Here is a 20,816-nt window from a genome sequence, read left to right as displayed (position 1 = left end):
ATCAGCTAGCCGTGCAACCTGCAGGAAAGGTAAGTATATTAGCAGGGGCCCGAATCTAACAGGGGGTGGGGGGGGGGGGGAATGGCTATGGCATGGGGCCGACGTCACTGGCTGTGGGACATGGATGATGGTGGCAATGGCGCTGGATGGGGGACACTTCATCTTTACATTGTTTGGAAAAAGATCTGTTACACAATACACATCTTAAAAATTTTGTGAACAGTTTTGTAATTTGCAAACATACAGAAGAAAATAATGTATCGCAATATATCGTTATATCGCACGTTTCCAATTATATCGCGATATAGAATTTAGGCCAAAATGACCCAGCCCTCTCTTTTACTATAGGGAAAAAGGAAAAAAAATATAATTTATTATTTAAACACAATAAAAACATAGCTACCCTAGAGAGAGCATAGCTACCCTACTAAAGAGAGCATATTCAGTTTTTTTTTTTATAGGTAAAAAAATGTTATTGGAAAATTCTAGTGTACGAGGAGCCTTAAAGGATAATGGATAGTAAAAACCTCAGTCAGTAAATAGTTTACTAAATTACTTGTTCACTGTGTCAGACTGCTCAGACTTCCAATCACACGCTGTATACCAGCACTGAGGCTTGCTAAGCAAAAAAAAAGATGGCTGTTGTAGAGAGCTGCCTTGGGTCCCCTGGAATGTCTGGAAGGAAAGAGTGAGGCCCCATTAGGCCCAATATCAGAGCGTTCCTGTGAGCGGTGGTATGCAGTTATGTCACAGGAGCTGCAGATGTTACTCCACCACTCATTTTTACAAGGGCTAAAAGAAGGCTCCACAGAAATCACATTCAAGTCTGTGGAAGGTGAAAATAGCACCAGGACATGGGAAGACCTGATGAGCCAGCAGGCCCCACCACCTATCCTGAAGGAACGGAGCAATCCTGCCTCATACAGAAGACGTTCATGCAGTTAGTTCCCAGTCGCTGTCCAGTGTAATGACCAGCACCAATTTATTTGTCCTTGATCTCATCATGTCCTGAAAATGACCATTTCTCGGCAGCATATCCCCTCATGTAAATGTGCGTCCTCTGCACTGTACACAGGAGACAGAGGCGATCACACAAATGATTGCAGATACGAATAAACGGAAGATTACTGTAACAAACATTAAAGGGGTACTCCCATCTGGGACATCCATGGCATTCACTTCAGTTATGGAGATAGGCGTGGGTCTCAAAGGTGGGTCCTGCACCTGACACTGATGGCAGATGAGGTTAAATGGGCGTTTCTCTTTGATCATTGTTTTCTGCTATACACAAGGATCTCCAAGGCTCTGACGACACTGCGCACTGCCGCTACATTCATCTTCCCATCACTGCCAAAAAGAAGCCAGGGTGAACACCTAGCCCTCAGACTGGAGCGCCAGACCGAACCCATGTTCTCCTGATTGCTGTATAGAGCTCAGTCCTGGGTCACTGAGGGGGGTCCTCATTCTAGCATGATTGTCCCCTGACAGCTGAAGGTCAATCTCAAAGGGGAGGAAAAGGTGCGACAGTGACACGCAGCAATCGTACACTGCTGGATACTTTGCCATATTTGTGTTGCTGTAAAAGTGCAAGTCACGCTGCGACCCCATTGAGTATGATGGCAGCCCCAATGCACTGCTATCTTCAGTTATGCAACAGCTCTGGCAGACAAAATTGACACGTAGACATACCCTAAGGGTACATTCACACGACCGTATTTTTGGCTCCGCATCCGTTACGCAATTTTGCGGAATGGGTGAGGACCCATTCATTTCAATGGGGCCGCAAAAAAAAAAAAGAGCAATCACGGACAAGAATAGGCATTTCTATCATGGGGCCGGCTACATTCACTCGGCCAGTAGCCGTGTTTTGCGGATCCGCAATTTGCAGAGCGCAAAACACATACGGTCGTGTGAATGTACTCCAAGGCTTCTTGCACACGGCCGCATGCCCTCTGAGATATACGGTCTGTGAGCGGGCCATATGTCCCAGAGCGGCATTGATCGTGCGCACAGGAGCGCACAGCATCATAGGTTACAATGATGCTGTGCACGTCGGGCCGCCCGCGGGGCTATTGTCATAATATCATATAAGTGCGGGACAATAGTCCAGCGGGTGGCCTGACGTGCACAGTCATTGTAATCTATAATGCTGTGTGCTCCCAATCAATGCCGCTCTGGGACATATGGCCCGCTCACACGTGACATACGGTCGTGTGCAAGAGGCCTAAAGGACCTTGCTGCGAGGCCTGCGCAGGATCTGTCACAGACGTAACGGCCACTTCGGTCTTAATCTGGAATAACTTTACAGAAAATACCCTCTGGATCTACTGCAACTTTGTGTCTAATGTGAGAGGGTCACTTGACTGAACCTGCGAGTCTGACCCAAGCATGTCCTCGGTGAACAGGTTGCTTCTCTGGCAAACAAGATGAATGAAATACCCCCATTAATAAGTTCATAGAAGGTCTAGAACCAAAAAAAAAAAAAAAAAAACACCTTCAGTGGGATTTTGGGGTCACTATGTACTACGCCTATTATGTTGCATTCCTTCTACAAAACTCCTGCCAGCTCAGCCTAAAACCGTGGCATTAGTAGATGGTTGGACATGACTGCCATCTTGTGCCAGGTAGAAACACCAACACGTGATGATCATGTAAGAAAATTGTTTTACCTGTCCCTCCAGACATATGTGGAGAAGCCCAGCACGGGTTCTATTCCAATGTACAAGACAGGAAAGGTACGGATCAGATTGGATGGGAGGGTGCACATGGACCCTTGTGATCACCAGCAATGGTGACACAGGCTGGCACTGCTGCCGTCAGGAAATGCTTGTACCATGTTACTCGGTGGACTTCTCTGTGCCAGCAGGCCATCTATATAGGCTCCATGCTGTGGAAAGGGACTGCCATGTATCTGCTAGTGACGCTACCTGGTTAGTTTTTTTTTAATAAAATGTTAGAAAATAAAATATATACCTGACTCAAAAAGGTGTCTCTGTGCCATTAAATTAGGGGCGTCCCCATCTTATCTGCCTATTTCAATAGGTTCTCCGGAATAGCACAGTCTGAATGCAGATGCCTCACTAACGGTGGAGTTCTCCACTGTTTGACCCCTTAGACGCCACCCTCAGTGGTGACCGTGGCATCTAAAATGTTTAGACGACGACGCCCCCCCCCCCCCCCCCCCCCGTGTTGGTCCATCACCCGAAGTAACTTCAGCTTCAAATTCCCTAGGGGGACAAGAGAGATAAGTGACAATCCACAGAATAAGGATCGCGCAACACGGGGAGTTAAAAAAAAAAAAAAAAAAAAAAAAAAGTGGATTTACGGGTTGGTTTTTCTCCCAAAAACTCCAATAACAATATGAATTATTTTTTATAATTATATATACACACACACCCAAAATGACCAACAACTTCACCCGTTTTTATTGCACACAAACCCTAGAATTTAATACCATCAGAGTATTTGTATCGACCGGTAGAGGAACGTTAAAGGGGCCAAGAGAATCTGCCTAAAATAAAGCGCAGGTAAGTACTTACCCCACAGATTCCATGCTGCCACCCGGGTTCTCCCAGCCAGTGTCACTGCTCCAGCCAATCACGGCAGCAGTGCACCCAGAGATCGGCTGCAGCAGTGACATGTTGTCCCCGATGTAGTCAAGGAATCAGTGAGATAAGTACTTGCCTGTTCTTCACTTCAGGGGGATACAGGGGTTGTTCACCCGCTGGGACTTTAACTGTCCCCAATGGCACGTTGTACCTGTCGACAAATAAAAATGTAAGTCTCAGTCACCCGCTCCATTCTTCTGAACAGAGCAGCGGTGACATGTCACCAAGTGGTCCCTGACCCAGCAGTGAAGTCCCGCTTGGAGACATCTCCACTGAGGTCAGTCATTGGCTGCAGCAGCACACATGACCCAGGGACTTGGAGATATATCTCTGTATATTTCCCAACAGAAGGATGCACCAGTCCCACAACCCTGACAGGAGCCGCACATGGCGACTTACCTCAGGGCGGCTTCTCCCACACAAGGCCTCGTGCAGCCGCTCCAGGCGCGCCCGCAGGGTGACCCGCTGGTGGAAGGAGAACGCCGGGTGCAGGGACGCCATGGTGAAGAGAAGCAGCAGCTCCTCCCCGGGCTCCCGGTCCTCCTCGTCCCAGCCCGCCAGCAGCGCTCGGTAGAGGCGGCCGGCTACGTCCCGGTTCTCGGAGCTGAGCAGCGCCAGGAAGACTATGAGGCGGGAGCGAATGATGGGGTCCCCCAGGTCGCCCAGCATCTCCCCGGCCAGGCCGTTGGCTCTGCTCTCGTAGTCCCGCAGATAGTGGCAGTCCTTGCGGGCCAAGTCCTCCAGGTAGGAGCCCAGAAAGCGCAGCTCCAGCGGGTTACACAAGTCCAGTAATCCGCAGGTGAACTCCAGTCTCTGCGCCGGGCCCAGCGCCTGCACGAACCACTCATACACCGCTTCCCTCTGGAGGGAGCCCGGCCCCGGAGCACCACCGGCGGCTGGGCAGAGGCTGCAGGGACTAGAACACATCCCGAGCCGCTCTCCGCCTTCGTCCTCATCCGACGCGCTCTGCTTATACTGGGGCAGCTTCATCTTGAGCATTATCAGCACAGATGCTGACGCACGCCCGGTGCCATGTCCGCCCGTACCGGGTACTCTATCGCAGAAGCGGGCGCTGGGCGTGTGAGGGGAGGATCCTGGACAGACTTCCAGAACGCTCGTTCTCTTTCCCCGGGTTCCACAGACTGAGCCGTGACGTCCTGCGCTCTGCGCGCTGATTGGCTGCCCGCGGGATCCCGGTCGCCCCGCCCTCTCTATCTCCTCAGTCAGCAGTGTTCCCTCAGCGCTGGTGCGTCATGCACTGCCATAGTGACGGTTACCGCCTGCCGCCGGTATGGCCACGGTACACCGGTGCTAAAGGAGAAAACGTGAGGCAATTCTGTCAAAATTGTCTCATGGCGCCTAATAAATAGGGCGCGTATTACGCTTCGTCCGCTAGGGCTCTTAACCCTTTCAGGGGCGAGATTTGAATAATGCATTTCGCAGTAAAATATTCTGATATATTCTCCCGGGCGTATTGACCTCGTTCAGACTGGTATAGATTTCGCCTCATAGAACTCAATAGTGTAATTCACACCTTACAGAACACGGACTGGAGACATACGGCTACATGCACACCACCGTATGTGTTTTGCGGTGCGCAAAAAAAAAAAAAAGATGCCATCCGTGTTTTTTTTGCGGATCCATTGTAACAATGCCTAAAACGGACAAGAATAGGACATGCTCTATTTTTTTCCGCAAAAAAAAAACGGACACGGAAGCAAACAACTTTTGTGTACATGAAGCCTAATAAAAATATTTTTAAAAAAAATTATCATGGCCATCTGGATCAGGCATTAGGCTGTGTTCGCATTTGGCTCCTCCAGCGTAGATTCGGGGAAACAATGGAATATTAGACACCTCATTAGAACCTGATGGATCCCTTTACAAGCCAGTAGGGCCATGAGGTACCACTGAGGACATCATCAGAGCCTCAGGGCTCGTTCAGACGGGTGTATATTTCAGCCCATAGAAGTCAGTAGTGTATTTCACACCACAGTATTTCCACGCACTTGGCGTACACTACTTGGATATATGTGGGCCATTGGATATATGGCCCACACTGCATAAAAATATTTAAAAAAATTAGCAGATTAGCATAATTGAAAGGCGGGCAGTATAAAGTGCAGATGGGCACTAGACGTCTGAGGCTCAGAAAGTCTGACTGTCCCAAAGAGATGAATGGAGCAGAAGTACATCTCCAACCATCACTTCATAGAGGGAGACGGAGGAGCACAGGTCTGGTGACCAGTGGGGGTCCAGCTGTTGAGAACAGACACTTATCACCTGTCCTGATGAATTTCAGCGCATGTCACTAATTCCACTATAAGCGCCAAAAAGTGGTGCACCGAGCCTGTCCTATGTGGCCTGTTCATCCTTAACAGCCGGTTCAGACCTGAGCGTCCTGACCTGAGCGCTGTGTATGCGCGATTCTCCGGCGTCTCACATACGCGGCTCCGGTAGTATGCGAACTCCCATTGTCGTGCGTTCCCGGAAGTCTATGTATGGGAACGCGCGACAAGACGCCCCAAAGAAGCTCCTGAAGTTCTTGGGGCGTTGGGCGTTTTACAGTGGGATCGTACGCACTGTAAAATGCCCAGGTGAGAACCATACCGATAGGGAAGCATTTGTTTCTCCTTGTTGAGTGTTTTACAGCGCGTAGGAACGCACTGTAAAACACTCAGGTGTGAACCCAGCCTTCAGGGAACCTGTCATCAATATTTTTCCTACTTCACTGAGGGCAGCATAAAATAGTGACAGAAATGCTGATTTCAGCGGTGTGTCATTTATAAGCTAAACGTAAGTGGTTGCCGAGAACCAGCATCATAATCATTGCAGCCCAGGCCTTGAAAAGAGTCAAATCTACCTTAGCAGAGTCCTGGTTATTCATCATCTCCTGCTCTCTCACCCATCTGCTGATGATTGGCAGTTCTCTCCTAGAGAGAAAGAGAGAAAACTAGGTAGAAGACTGTCAGTCATCAGCAGGTGGGCGGGAGAGCAGAAAGTCTAAAGGGTGACTAAAATAATAGATGGCGGAGGTGCAGTAGACATCACTTATCTGGACTTTAGTAAGGCTTTTGATACTGTCCCACATAGAAGGCTTATCAATAAAGTGCAGTCTTTGTGCGTGGACTCCCATATTGTTGAATGGATTAGGCAGTGGCTGAGGGACAGACAACAGAGGGTTGTAGTCAATGGAGTATATTCAGACCAAGGTCTTGTTACCACTGGGGTACCTCAGGGATCTGTTCTGGGACCCATATTGTTTAATATCTTTATCAGCGAAATTGCAGAAGGCCTCGATGGTAAGGTGTGTCTTTTTGCTGATGACACAAAGATTTGTAACAGGGTTGATGTTCCTGGAGGGATACACCAAATGGAAAAGGATTTAGGAAAACTAGAGGAATGGTCAAAAATCTGGCAAATAAAATGTAATGTTGATAAGTGCAAGATAGTGCACCTGGGGCGTAAAAACCCAAGAGCAGAATATAAAATCAGTGATACAGTCCTAACCTCAGTATCTGAGGACAGGGATTTAGGGGTTATTATTTCAGAAGACTTAAAGGTAGGCAGACAATGTCATAGAGCAGCAGGAAATGCTAGCAGAATGCTTGGGTGTATAGGGAGAGGCATTACCAGTAAAAAGAGGGAGGTGCTCATGCCGCTCTACAGAGCGCTAGTGAGACCTCATTTGGAGTATTGTGCTCAGTACTGGAGACCATATCTCCAGAAGGATATTGATACTTTGGAGAGAGTTCAGAGAAGAGCTACTAAACTGGTACATGGATTGCAGGATAAAACTTACAAGGAAAGATTAAAGGACCTAACATGTATAGCTTGGAAGAAAGACAAGACAGAGGGGATATGATAGAAACTTTTAAATACATAAAGGGAATCAACAAGGTAAAAGAGGAGAAAATATTTAAAAGAAGAAAAACTGCTGCAAGAGGACATAGTTTTAAATTAGAGGGGCAAAGGTTTAAAAGTAATATAAGGAAGTATTACTTTACTGAGAAAGTAGTGGATGCATGGAATAGCCTTCCTGCAGAAGTGGTAGCTGCAAATACAGTGAAGGAGTTTAAGCATGCATGGGATAGGCATAAGGCTATCCTTCATATAAGATAGGGCCAGGGGCTATTCATAGTATTCAGTATATTGGGCAGACTAGATGGGCCAAATGGTTCTTATCTGCCGACACATTCTATGTTTCTATGGTAGGATGTTGTTGTGGTGGAATGTGGAGTTAGCTTTATGCCACATGTAGTGGGACCCATGTCTTTCCAAACGTGCCACCTTTGACTCATCAGTCCACAGAATATAATCTCAAAAACCATGGTGGCCCATCTACATTCTTTCTCACTTAGTCAGTAGTGGTTTGCACCTCGCAAGTTTCCAATGGATGATATTTTTGGCCAGTGTCTTTCTTCTTGTAGAACTGTGTCTCGTTTCTTTTGTGATCTACTGGATGAGTCATCAGTATGCTTTTGGTGACATTTTAGTTGGCTGGCCACTCCTGGGAAGGCTCACCATTGGTCCAGGTTTTCTTCATTTGTGGATAATGGTTCTCAATTGAGTCCAAGAGCCTAAGCAATGACTTTGTAACCCTTTCCAGACGTCTAGATTTCAATTAATATTTTTTTTTTTTGTATGTGTATTGAATCTCTTTAGACCTTGATATGTTGTGCTGCTTTTGGAGTCCTTCGAGCCTGCTTCACATGGCCAGACAGGCAACGTGAGTGATGTATAGATTTAACAATTCTAGCATTAGTCAAGGGTGGACGGGCCATAGACCCTATGGTAAGTTTCCCAGGGGGCCATCCAAGGCCTGCCCTCTGCCTCTAGCTGGATGTATAATGAGCTCTCAGTGGCAAAGTGGTTATGTCATCTCAGACAATAGGGGTATATTGCTAGGATTTCCCCCCATTGTCTGATAGGTGGGGGTCCCACCTCAGGGTCGCACACCTACATTGAGAACAGAGCCTTGAAAGTCACGGAGCGCACACCATGCTTGCGCAGCCAATCCTCCCCTTCATTTCTATGAGGCTGACGCCAGCACTCGGCTATTATCGGCAGCCCCATAGAAATGAATGGAGGGAGGCCGCGCCTGCACAGTGTGCCCTCCGTGACTCTTAAGGCTCCATTTACAAAGGTGGGACCCACACCTATCAGACAATGGGGCATATCCTACAGTACCATGCCAGTGACCACGCATGCTCTCATGAATTCAACTGCTGAGGCCGCATCTCACCTCCTAAGCCCCCCCCCCCCCCCCCCCCCCCCGCTCCATATCTTAATCAGAGACAACTGCAGGAAGACAGAAAATGGCAGCTATTGATGGCCACCATAGAGGGGCAGCTTTTGGGGCAGTTGTGGTGTCCTGTGGTATTTGGTTCTGCTGGGATTGTATTTTACACTATGGTATTCCTGACTGTGCCTACTTGTGTTGCCCCGCCCATCACTTTGGAACCACCTGCAACATGGGGCCATTTTTAGTTTTTTTCCAGGGCCACTTTAAGATCCCAGTCTGCCCCTGGCGTTAATCATGCCCAGGCATGGCTAGTGAAATCAAACCCAGCTGTCCAAAAATAGATTTACATGCAAAAATAGAAGAAAAGGAGAAGGATGCAAATACTTTTTCATGGCTCTTTATATGTTTTCCTTCTTATTCTATCACTATGAAAATGAAAACTACCAGAGTAATAATAGATTTCTGTGTCCTCAGGGTGGTTAACCTACGGGCATTCATTCCCTAGTCTGAAATACCTATGGGCATTCATTCCCCAGTCTGAAATACCTATGGGCATTTATTCCCCAGTCTGAAATACCTATGGGCATTCATTCCCCAGTCTGAAATACCTATGGGCATTCATTCCCCAGTCTGAAATACCTATGGGCATTCATTCCCCAGTCTGAAATACCTATGGGCATTCATTCCCTAGTCTGAAATACCTATGGGCATTCATTCCCCAGTCTGAAATACCTATGGGCATTCATTCCCCAGTCTGAAATACCTATGGGCATTCATTCCCCAGTCTGAAATACCTATGGGCATTCATTCCCCAGTCTGAAATACCTATGGGCATTCATTCCCCAGTCTGAAATACCTTTGGGCATTAATTCCCTAGTCTGAAATAACTTTGGGCATTAATTCCCTAGTCTGAAATACCTATGGGCATTTATTCCCCAGTCTGAAATACCTACGGGCATTCATTCCCTAGTCTGAAATACCTATGGGCATTCATTCCCCAGTCTGAAATACCTATGGGCATTTATTCCCCAGTCTGAAATACCTATGGGCATTCATTCCCCAGTCTGAAATACCTATGGGCATTCATTCCCCAGTCTGAAATACCTATGGGCATTCATTCCCCAGTCTGAAATACCTATGGGCATCTATTCCCCAGTCTGAAATACCTATGGGCATTCATTCCCCAGTCTGAAATACCTATGGGCATTCATTCCCCAGTCTGAAATACCTATGGGCATTCATTCCCCAGTCTGAAATACCTATGGGCATTCATTCCCCAGTCTGAAATACCTATGGGCATTCATTCCCCAGTCTGAAATACCTATGGGCATTCATTCCCCAGTCTGAAATACCTATGGGCATTAATTCCCCAGTCTGAAATACCTATGGGCATTAATTCCCTAGTCTGAAATAACTTTGGGCATTAATTCCCCAGTCTGAAATACCTATGGGCATTAATTCCCCAGTCTGAAATACCTATGGGCATTAATTCCCTAGTCTGAAATAACTTTGGGCATTAATTCCCCAGTCTGAAATACCTATGGGCATTCATTCCCCAGTCTGAAATACCTATGGGCATTCATTCCCCAGTCTGAAATACCTATGGGCATTCATTCCCCAGTCTGAAATACCTATGGGCATTCATTCCCCAGTCTGAAATACCTATGGGCATTCATTCCCCAGTCTGAAATACCTATGGGCATTCATTCCCCAGTCTGAAATACCTATGGGCATTTATTCCCCAGTCTGAAATACCTATGGGCATTCATTCCCCAGTCTGAAATACCTATGGGCATTCATTCCCCAGTCTGAAATACCTATGGGCATTTATTCCCCAGTCTGAAATATCTATGGGCATTTATTCCCCAGTCTGAAATATCTATGGGCATTTATTCCCCAGTCTGAAATATCTATGGGCATTTATTCCCCAGTCTGAAATACCTATGGGCATTCATTCCCCAGTCTGAAATACCTATGGGCATTCATTCCCCAGTCTGAAATACCTATGGGCATTCATTCCCCAGTCTGAAATACCTATGGGCATTCATTCCCCAGTCTGAAATACCTATGGGCATTCATTCCCCAGTCTGAAATACCTATGGGCATTCATTCCCCAGTCTGAAATACCTATGGGCATTCATTCCCCAGTCTGAAATAACTATGGGCATTCATTCCCCAGTCTGAAATACCTATGGGCATTCATTCCCCAGTCTGAAATACCTATGGGCATTCATTCCCCAGTCTGAAATACCTATGGGCATTCATTCCCCAGTCTGAAATACCTATGGGCAATCATTCCCCAGTCTGAAATACCTATGGGCATTCATTCCCCAGTCTGAAATACCTATGGGCATTCATTCCCCAGTCTGAAATACCTATGGGCATTCATTCCCCAGTCTGAAATACCTATGGGCATTCATTCCCCAGTCTGAAATACCTATGGGCATTCATTCCCCAGTCTGAAATACCTATGGGCATTCATTCCCCAGTCTGAAATACCAAGTTTCCAATGGATGATATTTTTGGCCAGTGTCTTTCTTCTTGTAGAACTGTGTCTCGTTTCTTTTGTGATCTACTGGATGAGTCATCAGTATGCTTTTGGTGACATTTTAGTTGGCTGGCCACTCCTGGGAAGGCTCACCATTGGTCCAGGTTTTCTTCATTTGTGGATAATGGTTCTCAATTGAGTCCAAGAGCCTAAGCAATGACTTTGTAACCCTTTCCAGACGTCTAGATTTCAATTAATATTTTTTTTTTTTTGTATGTGTATTGAATCTCTTTAGACCTTGATATGTTGTGCTGCTTTTGGAGTCCTTCGAGCCTGCTTCACATGGCCAGACAGGCAACGTGAGTGATGTATAGATTTAACAATTCTAGCATTAGTCAAGGGTGGACGGGCCATAGACCCTATGGTAAGTTTCCCAGGGGGCCATCCAAGGCCTGCCCTCTGCCTCTAGCTGGATGTATAATGAGCTCTCAGTGGCAAAGTGGTTATGTCATCTCAGACAATAGGGGTATATTGCTAGGATTTCCCCCCATTGTCTGATAGGTGGGGGTCCCACCTCAGGGTCGCACACCTACATTGAGAACAGAGCCTTGAAAGTCACGGAGCGCACACCATGCTTGCGCAGCCAATCCTCCCCTTCATTTCTATCAGGCTAACGCCAGCACTCGGCTATTATCGGCAGCCCCATAGAAATGAATGGAGGGAGGCCGCGCCTGCACAGTGTGCCCTCCGTGACTCTTAAGGCTCCATTTACAAAGGTGGGACCCACACCTATCAGACAATGGGGCATATCCTACAGTACCATGCCAGTGACCACGCATGCTCTCATGAATTCAACTGCTGAGGCCGCATCTCACCTCCTAAGCCCCCCCCCCCCCGCTCCATATCTTAATCAGAGACAACTGCAGGAGGACAGAAAATGGCAGCTATTGATGGCCACCATAGAGGGGCAGCTTTTGGGGCAGTTGTGGTGTCCTGTGGTATTTGGTTCTGCTGGGATTGTATTTTACACTATGGTATTCCTGACTGTGCCTACTTGTGTTGCCCCGCCCATCACTTTGGAACCACCTGCAACATGGGGCCATTTTTAGTTTTTTTCCAGGGCCACTTTAAGATCCCAGTCTGCCCCTGGCGTTAATCATGCCCAGGCATGGCTAGTGAAATCAAACCCAGCTGTCCATTAAATTTGGTTAAATGGTTGATTTAGAAGCTAATGGGGGCAATTACTTTTTCACATAAGGCAAGGTAGGACCAAACTGCCTTTTTTTCTTCGGAAAATAAAATAATTATTTAAAAAGAGCATTTAGTGTTTTCTTGGCTTATCTGTGTCTAATATTGAAAGCAGTTTGATCTGAAACATTCAAGTGTGATTTACATGCAAAAATAGAAGAAAAGGAGAAGGATGCAAATACTTTTTCATGGCTCTTTATATGTTTTCCTTCTTATTCTATCACTATGAAAATGAAAACTACCAGAGTAATAATAGATTTCTGTGTCCTCAGGGTGGTTAACCTACGGGCATTCATTCCCTAGTCTGAAATACCTATGGGCATTCATTCCCCAGTCTGAAATACCTATGGGCATTTATTCCCCAGTCTGAAATACCTATGGGCATTCATTCCCCAGTCTGAAATACCTATGGGCATTCATTCCCCAGTCTGAAATACCTATGGGCATTCATTCCCCAGTCTGAAATACCTATGGGCATTCATTCCCTAGTCTGAAATACCTATGGGCATTCATTCCCCAGTCTGAAATACCTATGGGCATTCATTCCCCAGTCTGAAATACCTATGGGCATTCATTCCCCAGTCTGAAATACCTATGGGCATTCATTCCCCAGTCTGAAATACCTATGGGCATTCATTCCCCAGTCTGAAATAACAATGGGCATTCATTCCCCAGTCTGAAATACCTATGGGCATTCATTCCCCAGTCTGAAATAACTATGGGCATTCATTCTCCAGTCTGAAATACCTATGGGCATTCATTCCCCAGTCTGAAATACCTATGGGCATTCATTCCCTAGTCTGAAATACCTATGGGCATTCATTCCCTAGTCTGAAATACCTATGGGCATTCATTCCCCAGTCTGAAATACCTATGGGCATTCATTCCCCAGTCTGAAATACCCATGGGCATTCATTCCCTAGTCTGAAATACCTATGGGCATTCATTCCCTAGTCTGAAATACCTATGGGCATTCATTCCCTAGTCTGAAATACCTATGGGCATTCATTCCCTAGTCTGAAATACCTATGGGAATTCATTCCCTAGTCTGAAATACCTATGGGCATTCATTCCCCAGCCTGAAATACCTATGGACATTCATTCCCCAGTCTGAAATACCTATGGACATTCATTCCCCAGTCTGAAATACCTATGGGCATTCATTCCCCAGTCTGAAATACCTATGGGCATTCATTCCCCAGTCTGAAATACCTATGGGCATTCATTCCCCAGTCTGAAATACCTATGGGCATTCATTCCCCAGTCTGAAATACCTATGGGCATTCATTCCCCAGTCTGAAATACCTATGGGCATTCATTCCCTAGTCTGAAATACCTATGGGCATTCATTCCCTAGTCTGAAATACCTATGGGCATTCATTCCCCAGTCTGAAATACCTATGGGCATTCATTCCCTAGTCTGAAATACCTATGGGCATTCATTCCCCAGTCTGAAATACCTATGGGCATTCATTCCCCAGTCTGAAATACCTATGGGCATTCATTCCCCAGTCTGAAATACCCATGGGCATTCATTCCCTAGTCTGAAATACCCATGGGCATTCATTCCCTAGTTCATTCCCAATTCTGCAGCTACATAGAGTGCCAAACGGTATTGGAGAAAATAATTTCTACTGGTGTGATTTACCAGTTGCCCCCCCAAAAAACTGATTGAGGCAGGGGTGTGATATACCTTCTTCCACAAATACTGCTCTTCTATAGGCACTTTTCACAGGGTCATGTTAAAAATGACAGGTGCCCTATTATGCGCATACGCGAAAATTACATTGCAAATTTGAATACTACATCTGGTATGTCACTGTCCATGTTGTGGGACTATTTTTGCACTTCTAGTAATTATTTGATGGCTGCAAATATGACCTGAAGGTTTTTCAGGTTCGCCTGTCATTTAAGTCTATGGGACCCGCTACATTTGATCGCATTCGCGCAATTCCGTTCACGAACCGTCCCAGCCAATGTTCGTCCATCATTACTTTTTAGATGCAGTGGTCGCAACCCATGATCCATGATCAGAGTTGTCTCCAATCACAGACACTGACAGCAGATGTCTGCTGTGTTAGGCCTCTTTCACACTTGCGTTGTCCGGATCCGGCGTGTACTCCACTTGCCGGAATTACACGCCGGATCCGGAAAAACGCAAGTGTACTGAAAGCATTTGAAGACGGATCCGTCTTCAAAATGCTTTCAGTGTTACTATGGCACCCAGGACGCTATTAAAGTCCTGGTTGCCATAGTAGGAGCGGGGGAGCGGTATACTTACAGTCTGCGCGGATCCCGGGGCGCTCCAGAATGACGTCAGAGCCGCACGGACGGTAAGTATGCTGCTCCCCCGCTCCCCGCTACACACCACTCTAAAAAAGCTAAACGTCGGATCCGGCAATGCGCCGAAACGACGTTTAGCTTAAGGCCGGATCAATGCCTTTCAATGGGCATTCATTCCGGATCCGGCCTTGCGGCAAGTCTTCAGGATTTTTGGCCGGAGCAAAAAGCGCAGCATGCTGCAGTATTTTCTCCGGCCAAAAAACGTTCCGTTCCAGAACTGAAGACATCCTGATGCATCCTGAACGGATTTCACTCCATTCAGAATGCATGGGGATAATCCTGATCAGGATTCTTCTGGCATAGAGCCCCGACGACGGAACTCTATGCCGGAAGACAAGAACGCAAGTGTGAAAGAGCCCTAAAACAGCAATCACCCATGGCTATGGCGCTGGCTCAGCTCGGGAGCGGGCACCATCTTTGAAGAGCTGACATCTGCTGTACATGTATGGTAATATCAGTCTAATTGAGCTTGGAGGTCTGATGAGGGTCTGATCTGAGGTCTGATGAAAATTAGTTTTTCTCCTTATTTTCCTCCCTCTAAAAATCCTAGGTTCGTCTTCTAATACGCTATAGGGCGCTGTTACCATTTTGGCAGGCTGCCTCTGCATAGAAAAGCGCCTCTCTGTACAGGAACAAAAAAGATATACCAGCCGACAGAGACCAAAGCACGCTCCTCAGGCCTCTCAAGTGAATGGGGGCCTATGGATACATTTCATGGATGTGTTGATTTTTCTGGCACCTACCATGAATGTCCACTGCAGCTGAAGTGTGAACTTAGATACAGTACACAGATGATTTCGTTTTTGCATTTTAATATTGTGAATCTGCACATATTGAAGGACTCTGCCAGGGAATGCATGGCAGACATGTATGGCTTGATGCCTGGGGGGTTCACTGTCGCTTTCAGAGATCTTGGTATATTATGAGATTTACATTCAATTGTTTTCAAACCTGTCAGAGGAATAAGGTTGTCTTCATAGTGGAGGGGAGGCGTCTGCAGACATGGTTATGTCGCCACAGACAGGGAGATATACTCTTCTTTCTTTTTTTTTAACTGTTGCCACATCTGAACTTCGTAACCACCAGTGTTTAACACAGGAAACATGAGTAATAGCAGTTTATTGTATATAGATATAAAAGGCTTTTTGTATGACTTGTGTGCAGATGTGCCGAATACTGCAGAAGGACTGACTTTGTTCTAACACTGCAACATAAAAGGAGATATAAAACAACGTTAAGGGTCCATTCACACATCCGTTTTTTCTTGTGCTGTCCGTTTCCGTTGTTCCGTTCCGCATGTCCGTTTAAATATAAAACATGTCCTATAAGGCTACATTCACACGTCAGTATTTTTCTATATCCCGAATTTCGGTCAGTTTTTTGCGGATCCGTTGTTCCTGAAAATGTTTCCGTATGTCATCTGTATGTCACCTGTTTTTTGCGGATCCGCAAAAAAAACGGAAACATGTATAAATTTCAATAAGCAAATAAAGTTGTTTGGATTTCTTTGAAAAAAAAATTGAAAAAAAAAAAGTTTCTGTTTGCAGGATTTAATTTCCAGGAACGGAATCCGCATAAAACGGATGACATACGTAATGACATACGAATGTCTTCCGTTTTTTGCTGATCCATTGCCTTTGTATTGTACCAGGATCCGATTTTTGCGGAAAAGAATAGGACATGTTTTATATTTTTTCGGACATGCGGAACGGAACAACGGAAACGGACAGCACACATTGTGCTGTCCGATTTTTTTTCAGGACCCATTGAAAATGAATGGGTCCAGATCTGGTCCAGATCTGTTCCGCAAAAAAACGGAACAGATCAGGAAAGAAAAAACGGATGTGTGAATGGACCCTTATGTTTCTGAAAAATCGGATCCTGGTACAATGCAAAGTCAATGGTTCCGCAAAAAACGGAAGACATTCGGATGTCATTCCGTATGTCTTCCGTTTTTTGCGGAATCCGTTCCTGGAAACACATAGCAAATATTTTATTTTTATTTTTTTTTCAAAGAAATCCAAACAACTTTATTTGATTATTGAAATGTATACATGTTTCCGTTTTTTGCGGATCCGCAAAAAACGGATGACATACGGATGACATACGGAAACATTTTCAGGAACAACGGATCCGCAAAAAACTGACCGAAATTCGGATTATAGAAAAATACTGACGTGTGAATGTAGCCTAATATCGTGTCAAGTCATAGCACAATGCATCAATCTAGCCGTTCCCCCATTTCTAATACAGAGTACTCTGAATTTCAAAGTTGAAAGCATTTTCTATTACAATAACAGGTATCCTGGTGCTCCATTGGGTAGTGCCCCACACAACACCCACCACAACCAGTGTTAGTGTAATAAGTGTTAACTCGTTACACTGACACGTATCCTGGTGCTCCATTGGGTAGTGCCCCACACAACACCCACCACAACCAGTGTTAGTGTAATAAGTGTTAACTCGTTACAATGACATGTATCCTGGTGCTCCATTGGGTAGTGCCCCACACAGCACCCACCACAACCAGTGTTAGTGTAATAAGTGTTAACTCGTTACAATGACATGTATCCTGGTGCTCCATTGGGTAGTGCCCCACACAGCACCTACCACAACCAGTGTTAGTGTAATAAGTGTTAACTCGTTACACTGACACGGATCCTGGTGCTCCATTGGGTAGTGCCCCACACAACACCCACCACAACCAGTGTTAGTGTAATAAGTGTTAACTCGTTACAATGACACGTATCCTGGTGCTCCATTGGGTAGTGCCCCACACAACACCCACCACAACCAGTGTTAGTGTAATAAGTGTTAACTCGTTACAATGACATGTATCCTGGTGCTCCATTGGGTAGTGCCCCACACAGCACCCACCACAACCAGTGTTAGTGTAATAAGTGTTAACTCGTTACAATGACATGTATCCTGGTGCTCCATTGGGTAGTGCCCCACACAGCACCTACCACAACCAGTGTTAGTGTAATAAGTGTTAACTCGTTACACTGACACGGATCCTGGTGCTCCATTGGGTAGTGCCCCACACAACACCCACCACAACCAGTGTTAGTGTAATAAGTGTTAACTCGTTACAATGACACGTTGTCATGGAACCATGAACCAGACGTACAACAAGAGATAAGTGGAAATAAGAAGGCTTTATTGAAAATCAAGCTGTAAGGCAAAAGTCCAAACGGATGGCTAAACCGAAGCAGGGTCTTGCGAAGTCAGAGGTCAGGAACCAGAAGGGTAGTCAGACGAAGCCTGGATCAGGAACCAGCAGGGTAGTCAGACGAAGCCAGGATCAGGAACCAGCAGGGTAGTCAGACGAAGCCAGGATCAGGAACCAGAAGCAGCAGCAGTCTTAGAAGCATGTGAACACAGGAGGACCAAGCAAGGAACTGAAGCCACAGACCTCCTATATATATGAGCTAGGCATCCAGCTCCTCCCAGTGGGAAGGAGAAGCCGCAGGGTGGGAGGCTACAAGAAACCCAGAAACCAAGATGGCCGCCAGCACATGTCAAACGAAGGAGAACAGCAAGAAGGTAAGACCATGACAGTACCTCCCCCTCAAGGGCCCCTCCTCCGCGGAGTAAAGAACGGTTTCTGAGGGAAGCGTGCGTGGAAGGCTCGGAGCAAGGCAGGAGCATGGACATCTGCGGAGGGAACCCAGGAATGCTCCTCTGGACCATAACCACGCCAATGGACCAAAAACTGCACCCGACCGCGGACCAGGCGTGAGTCCAGGATATTGCTCACCTCATACTCCTCACGATTGCCCACTTGGACCGGACGAGGCCGAGGAACCGAGGAAGTGAAACGATTACACACCAGTGGCTTCAACAGGGAGACATGAAACACGTTGGAGATCCGCATGCCAGGAGGAAGCGCAAGGGCATAGGCTACCGGGTTTACCCTGCGAAGCACTCGGAAGGGACCAACAAAGCGAGGCGCCAGCTTGGGAGTGGGCACTCGAAGGTTGAGGTTGCGGGTGGACAACCATACGCGGTCTCCGACCTGGTAGGAAGGAGCGGGCGCTCGTCTGCGATCAGCCTGGAGTCTCTGGCGCTGCGCCGAGACCTCAAGGGACCTCTGGATCTGTACCCAAGAAGCACGTAGGACGGAAAGGTGATCCTCCACAGCCGGAATATCCTGGGGAGAGAATACCTCCGGTAACACGGCAGGTTGGAACCCATAATTGGCCATGAAGGGAGACGTCCCAGAGGAAGAGTTCACCGCCGTGTTCCTGGCAAACTCAGCCCAAGGCAGGAGGTCAACCCAATTGTCTTGGTGATCGGAGACATAGCAACGAAGGAATTGCTCCAAGGCCTGATTGGATCGTTCTGCGGCCCCATTGGACTGAGGGTGGTAGGCCGAGGAGAAAGAGAGATGAATCCCCAACTGGGAGCAAAAGGAGCGCCAGAACCTGGACACAAACTGACTCCCCCGATCCGACACAATCTCCTTGGGCAAACCGTGCAACCGGAAGACCTCCCTGGCAAAAATCGTGGCCAACTCTTGTGCAGAGGGTAACTTCTTGAGAGGAACACAGTGGCACATTTTGGAAAACCGATCCACAATCATGAGAATGACCGTATGGCCTCGGGATGCAGGGAGGTCCACAATGAAATCCATCCCCAGGTGTGACCATGGACGCTCCCCGGTGGCTATGGGTTGCAAAAGGCCCAACGGACGGTGCCGAGGGGACTTACTCTGGGCACAAACGGAGCATGCCGCTACATATGCGGCGATGTCGGAACGTAGAGAAGGCCACCAGAACAGACGTGAAACAGCCCAGGACAGCTGATTCTTTCCAGGATGCCCCGCGGCCTTGGAGTTATGGTAGGTTCGCAACAACCGAGTGCGCAACTCCTCAGGCACAAAACATCTGCCGTTGGGTCTCCCAGAGGGAGCACCAGATTGAGCCGCCAAAATCTGCTCACCCAGGGGAGAGGTCAGGCTGGTGCGAATGGCGGCCAGGATCTGATTCGGAGGTATGACCGAAGTCGGAATCGACTCCTCCCCGGACAGTTCGGAGTACTGCCGTGATAAGGCATCCGCTCTGATGTTCTTGGAACCGGGTAGGTAGGAGACCACGTAATTAAAACGTGACAAGAACAGAGCCCATCTGGCCTGACGTGGTGTCAATCTCTTGGCCTCAGAGAGGTAGGTCAGATTCTTGTGGTCCGTCAGGATGAGAACCGGAACCACCGAGCCCTCGAGCAAGTGCCTCCATTCTTTAAGGGCCTGCACGATGGCCAATAACTCCCTGTCACCAATCTGATAGTTGCACTCCGCGGAAGACAGTTTCCGGGAGTAAAACCCACAAGGAAGCAGAGGACCCTCTGGTGTTCTACGCTGAGACAGAAGGGCGCCTACTCCCGTCTCAGACGCGTCCACCTCGAGGACAAAAGGCAACCCAGGGTTGGGATGCGACAGAATCGGAGCCGACACAAAGGCGGACTTTAGAGCCTCAAAAGCTCGGATGGCCTCGAGCGGCCAGACCTGGGGATTACTGCCCTTCCTGGTCAGATCCGTGGGAGGCTTGGCTAGCATGGAAAAGTCCCTGATGAACTTCCGATAATAATTGGCGAAGCCCAAAAAGCGCTGCAGGGCACGAAGACCACTGGGCTGGGGCCACTGTAAGACAGCCGAAACCTTCTCAGGATCCATGGAGAACCCCTCAGCGGAAATGATGTAACCTAAGAAGGTTACCTGGGATCGGTGAAATTCGCATTTCTCAAGCTTACCGAACAGCTTGTTCTCTCGTAACCGTTGCAACACTCGTCTGACATCCAGAATGTGGGCCTCCATGGATTCAGAATATACCAAGATGTCATCCAAATAGACCACCACACACAGGTGTAACAGGTCACGGAAAAC

General features: G+C 47.2%; 1 protein-coding gene across 6 annotated transcripts in view; it reads right to left on the bottom strand.

Annotated features, from left to right (window-relative positions):
• The window catches only part of ZCCHC2 (zinc finger CCHC-type containing 2), a 62,883-nt gene extending 58,110 nt beyond the window's left edge, over nucleotides 1-4,773 (bottom strand). For 4 of the 6 annotated variants that reach the window (XM_044293123.1, XM_044293125.1, XM_044293124.1 and 1 more), the window contains exon 1: nucleotides 4,008-4,773. In XM_044293123.1, coding sequence (XP_044149058.1) covers nucleotides 4,008-4,607 — 600 coding nt within the window. In that variant the 5' untranslated portion in view covers nucleotides 4,608-4,773. The remainder of the gene's footprint in view (nucleotides 1-4,007) is intronic. The other 2 variants (XM_044293128.1, XM_044293127.1) reach the window with 1 other exon arrangement.
• Nucleotides 4,774-20,816: the final 16,043 nt, after the last annotated feature.

This window comes from Bufo gargarizans, chromosome 5 (genome assembly GCF_014858855.1).
Source record: "Bufo gargarizans isolate SCDJY-AF-19 chromosome 5, ASM1485885v1, whole genome shotgun sequence".
NCBI classification, from domain to species: domain Eukaryota; kingdom Metazoa; phylum Chordata; class Amphibia; order Anura; family Bufonidae; genus Bufo; species Bufo gargarizans.
Note: the sequence above shows the minus strand (reverse complement) of the source record. Positions and strands in the feature narration are given on the sequence as shown.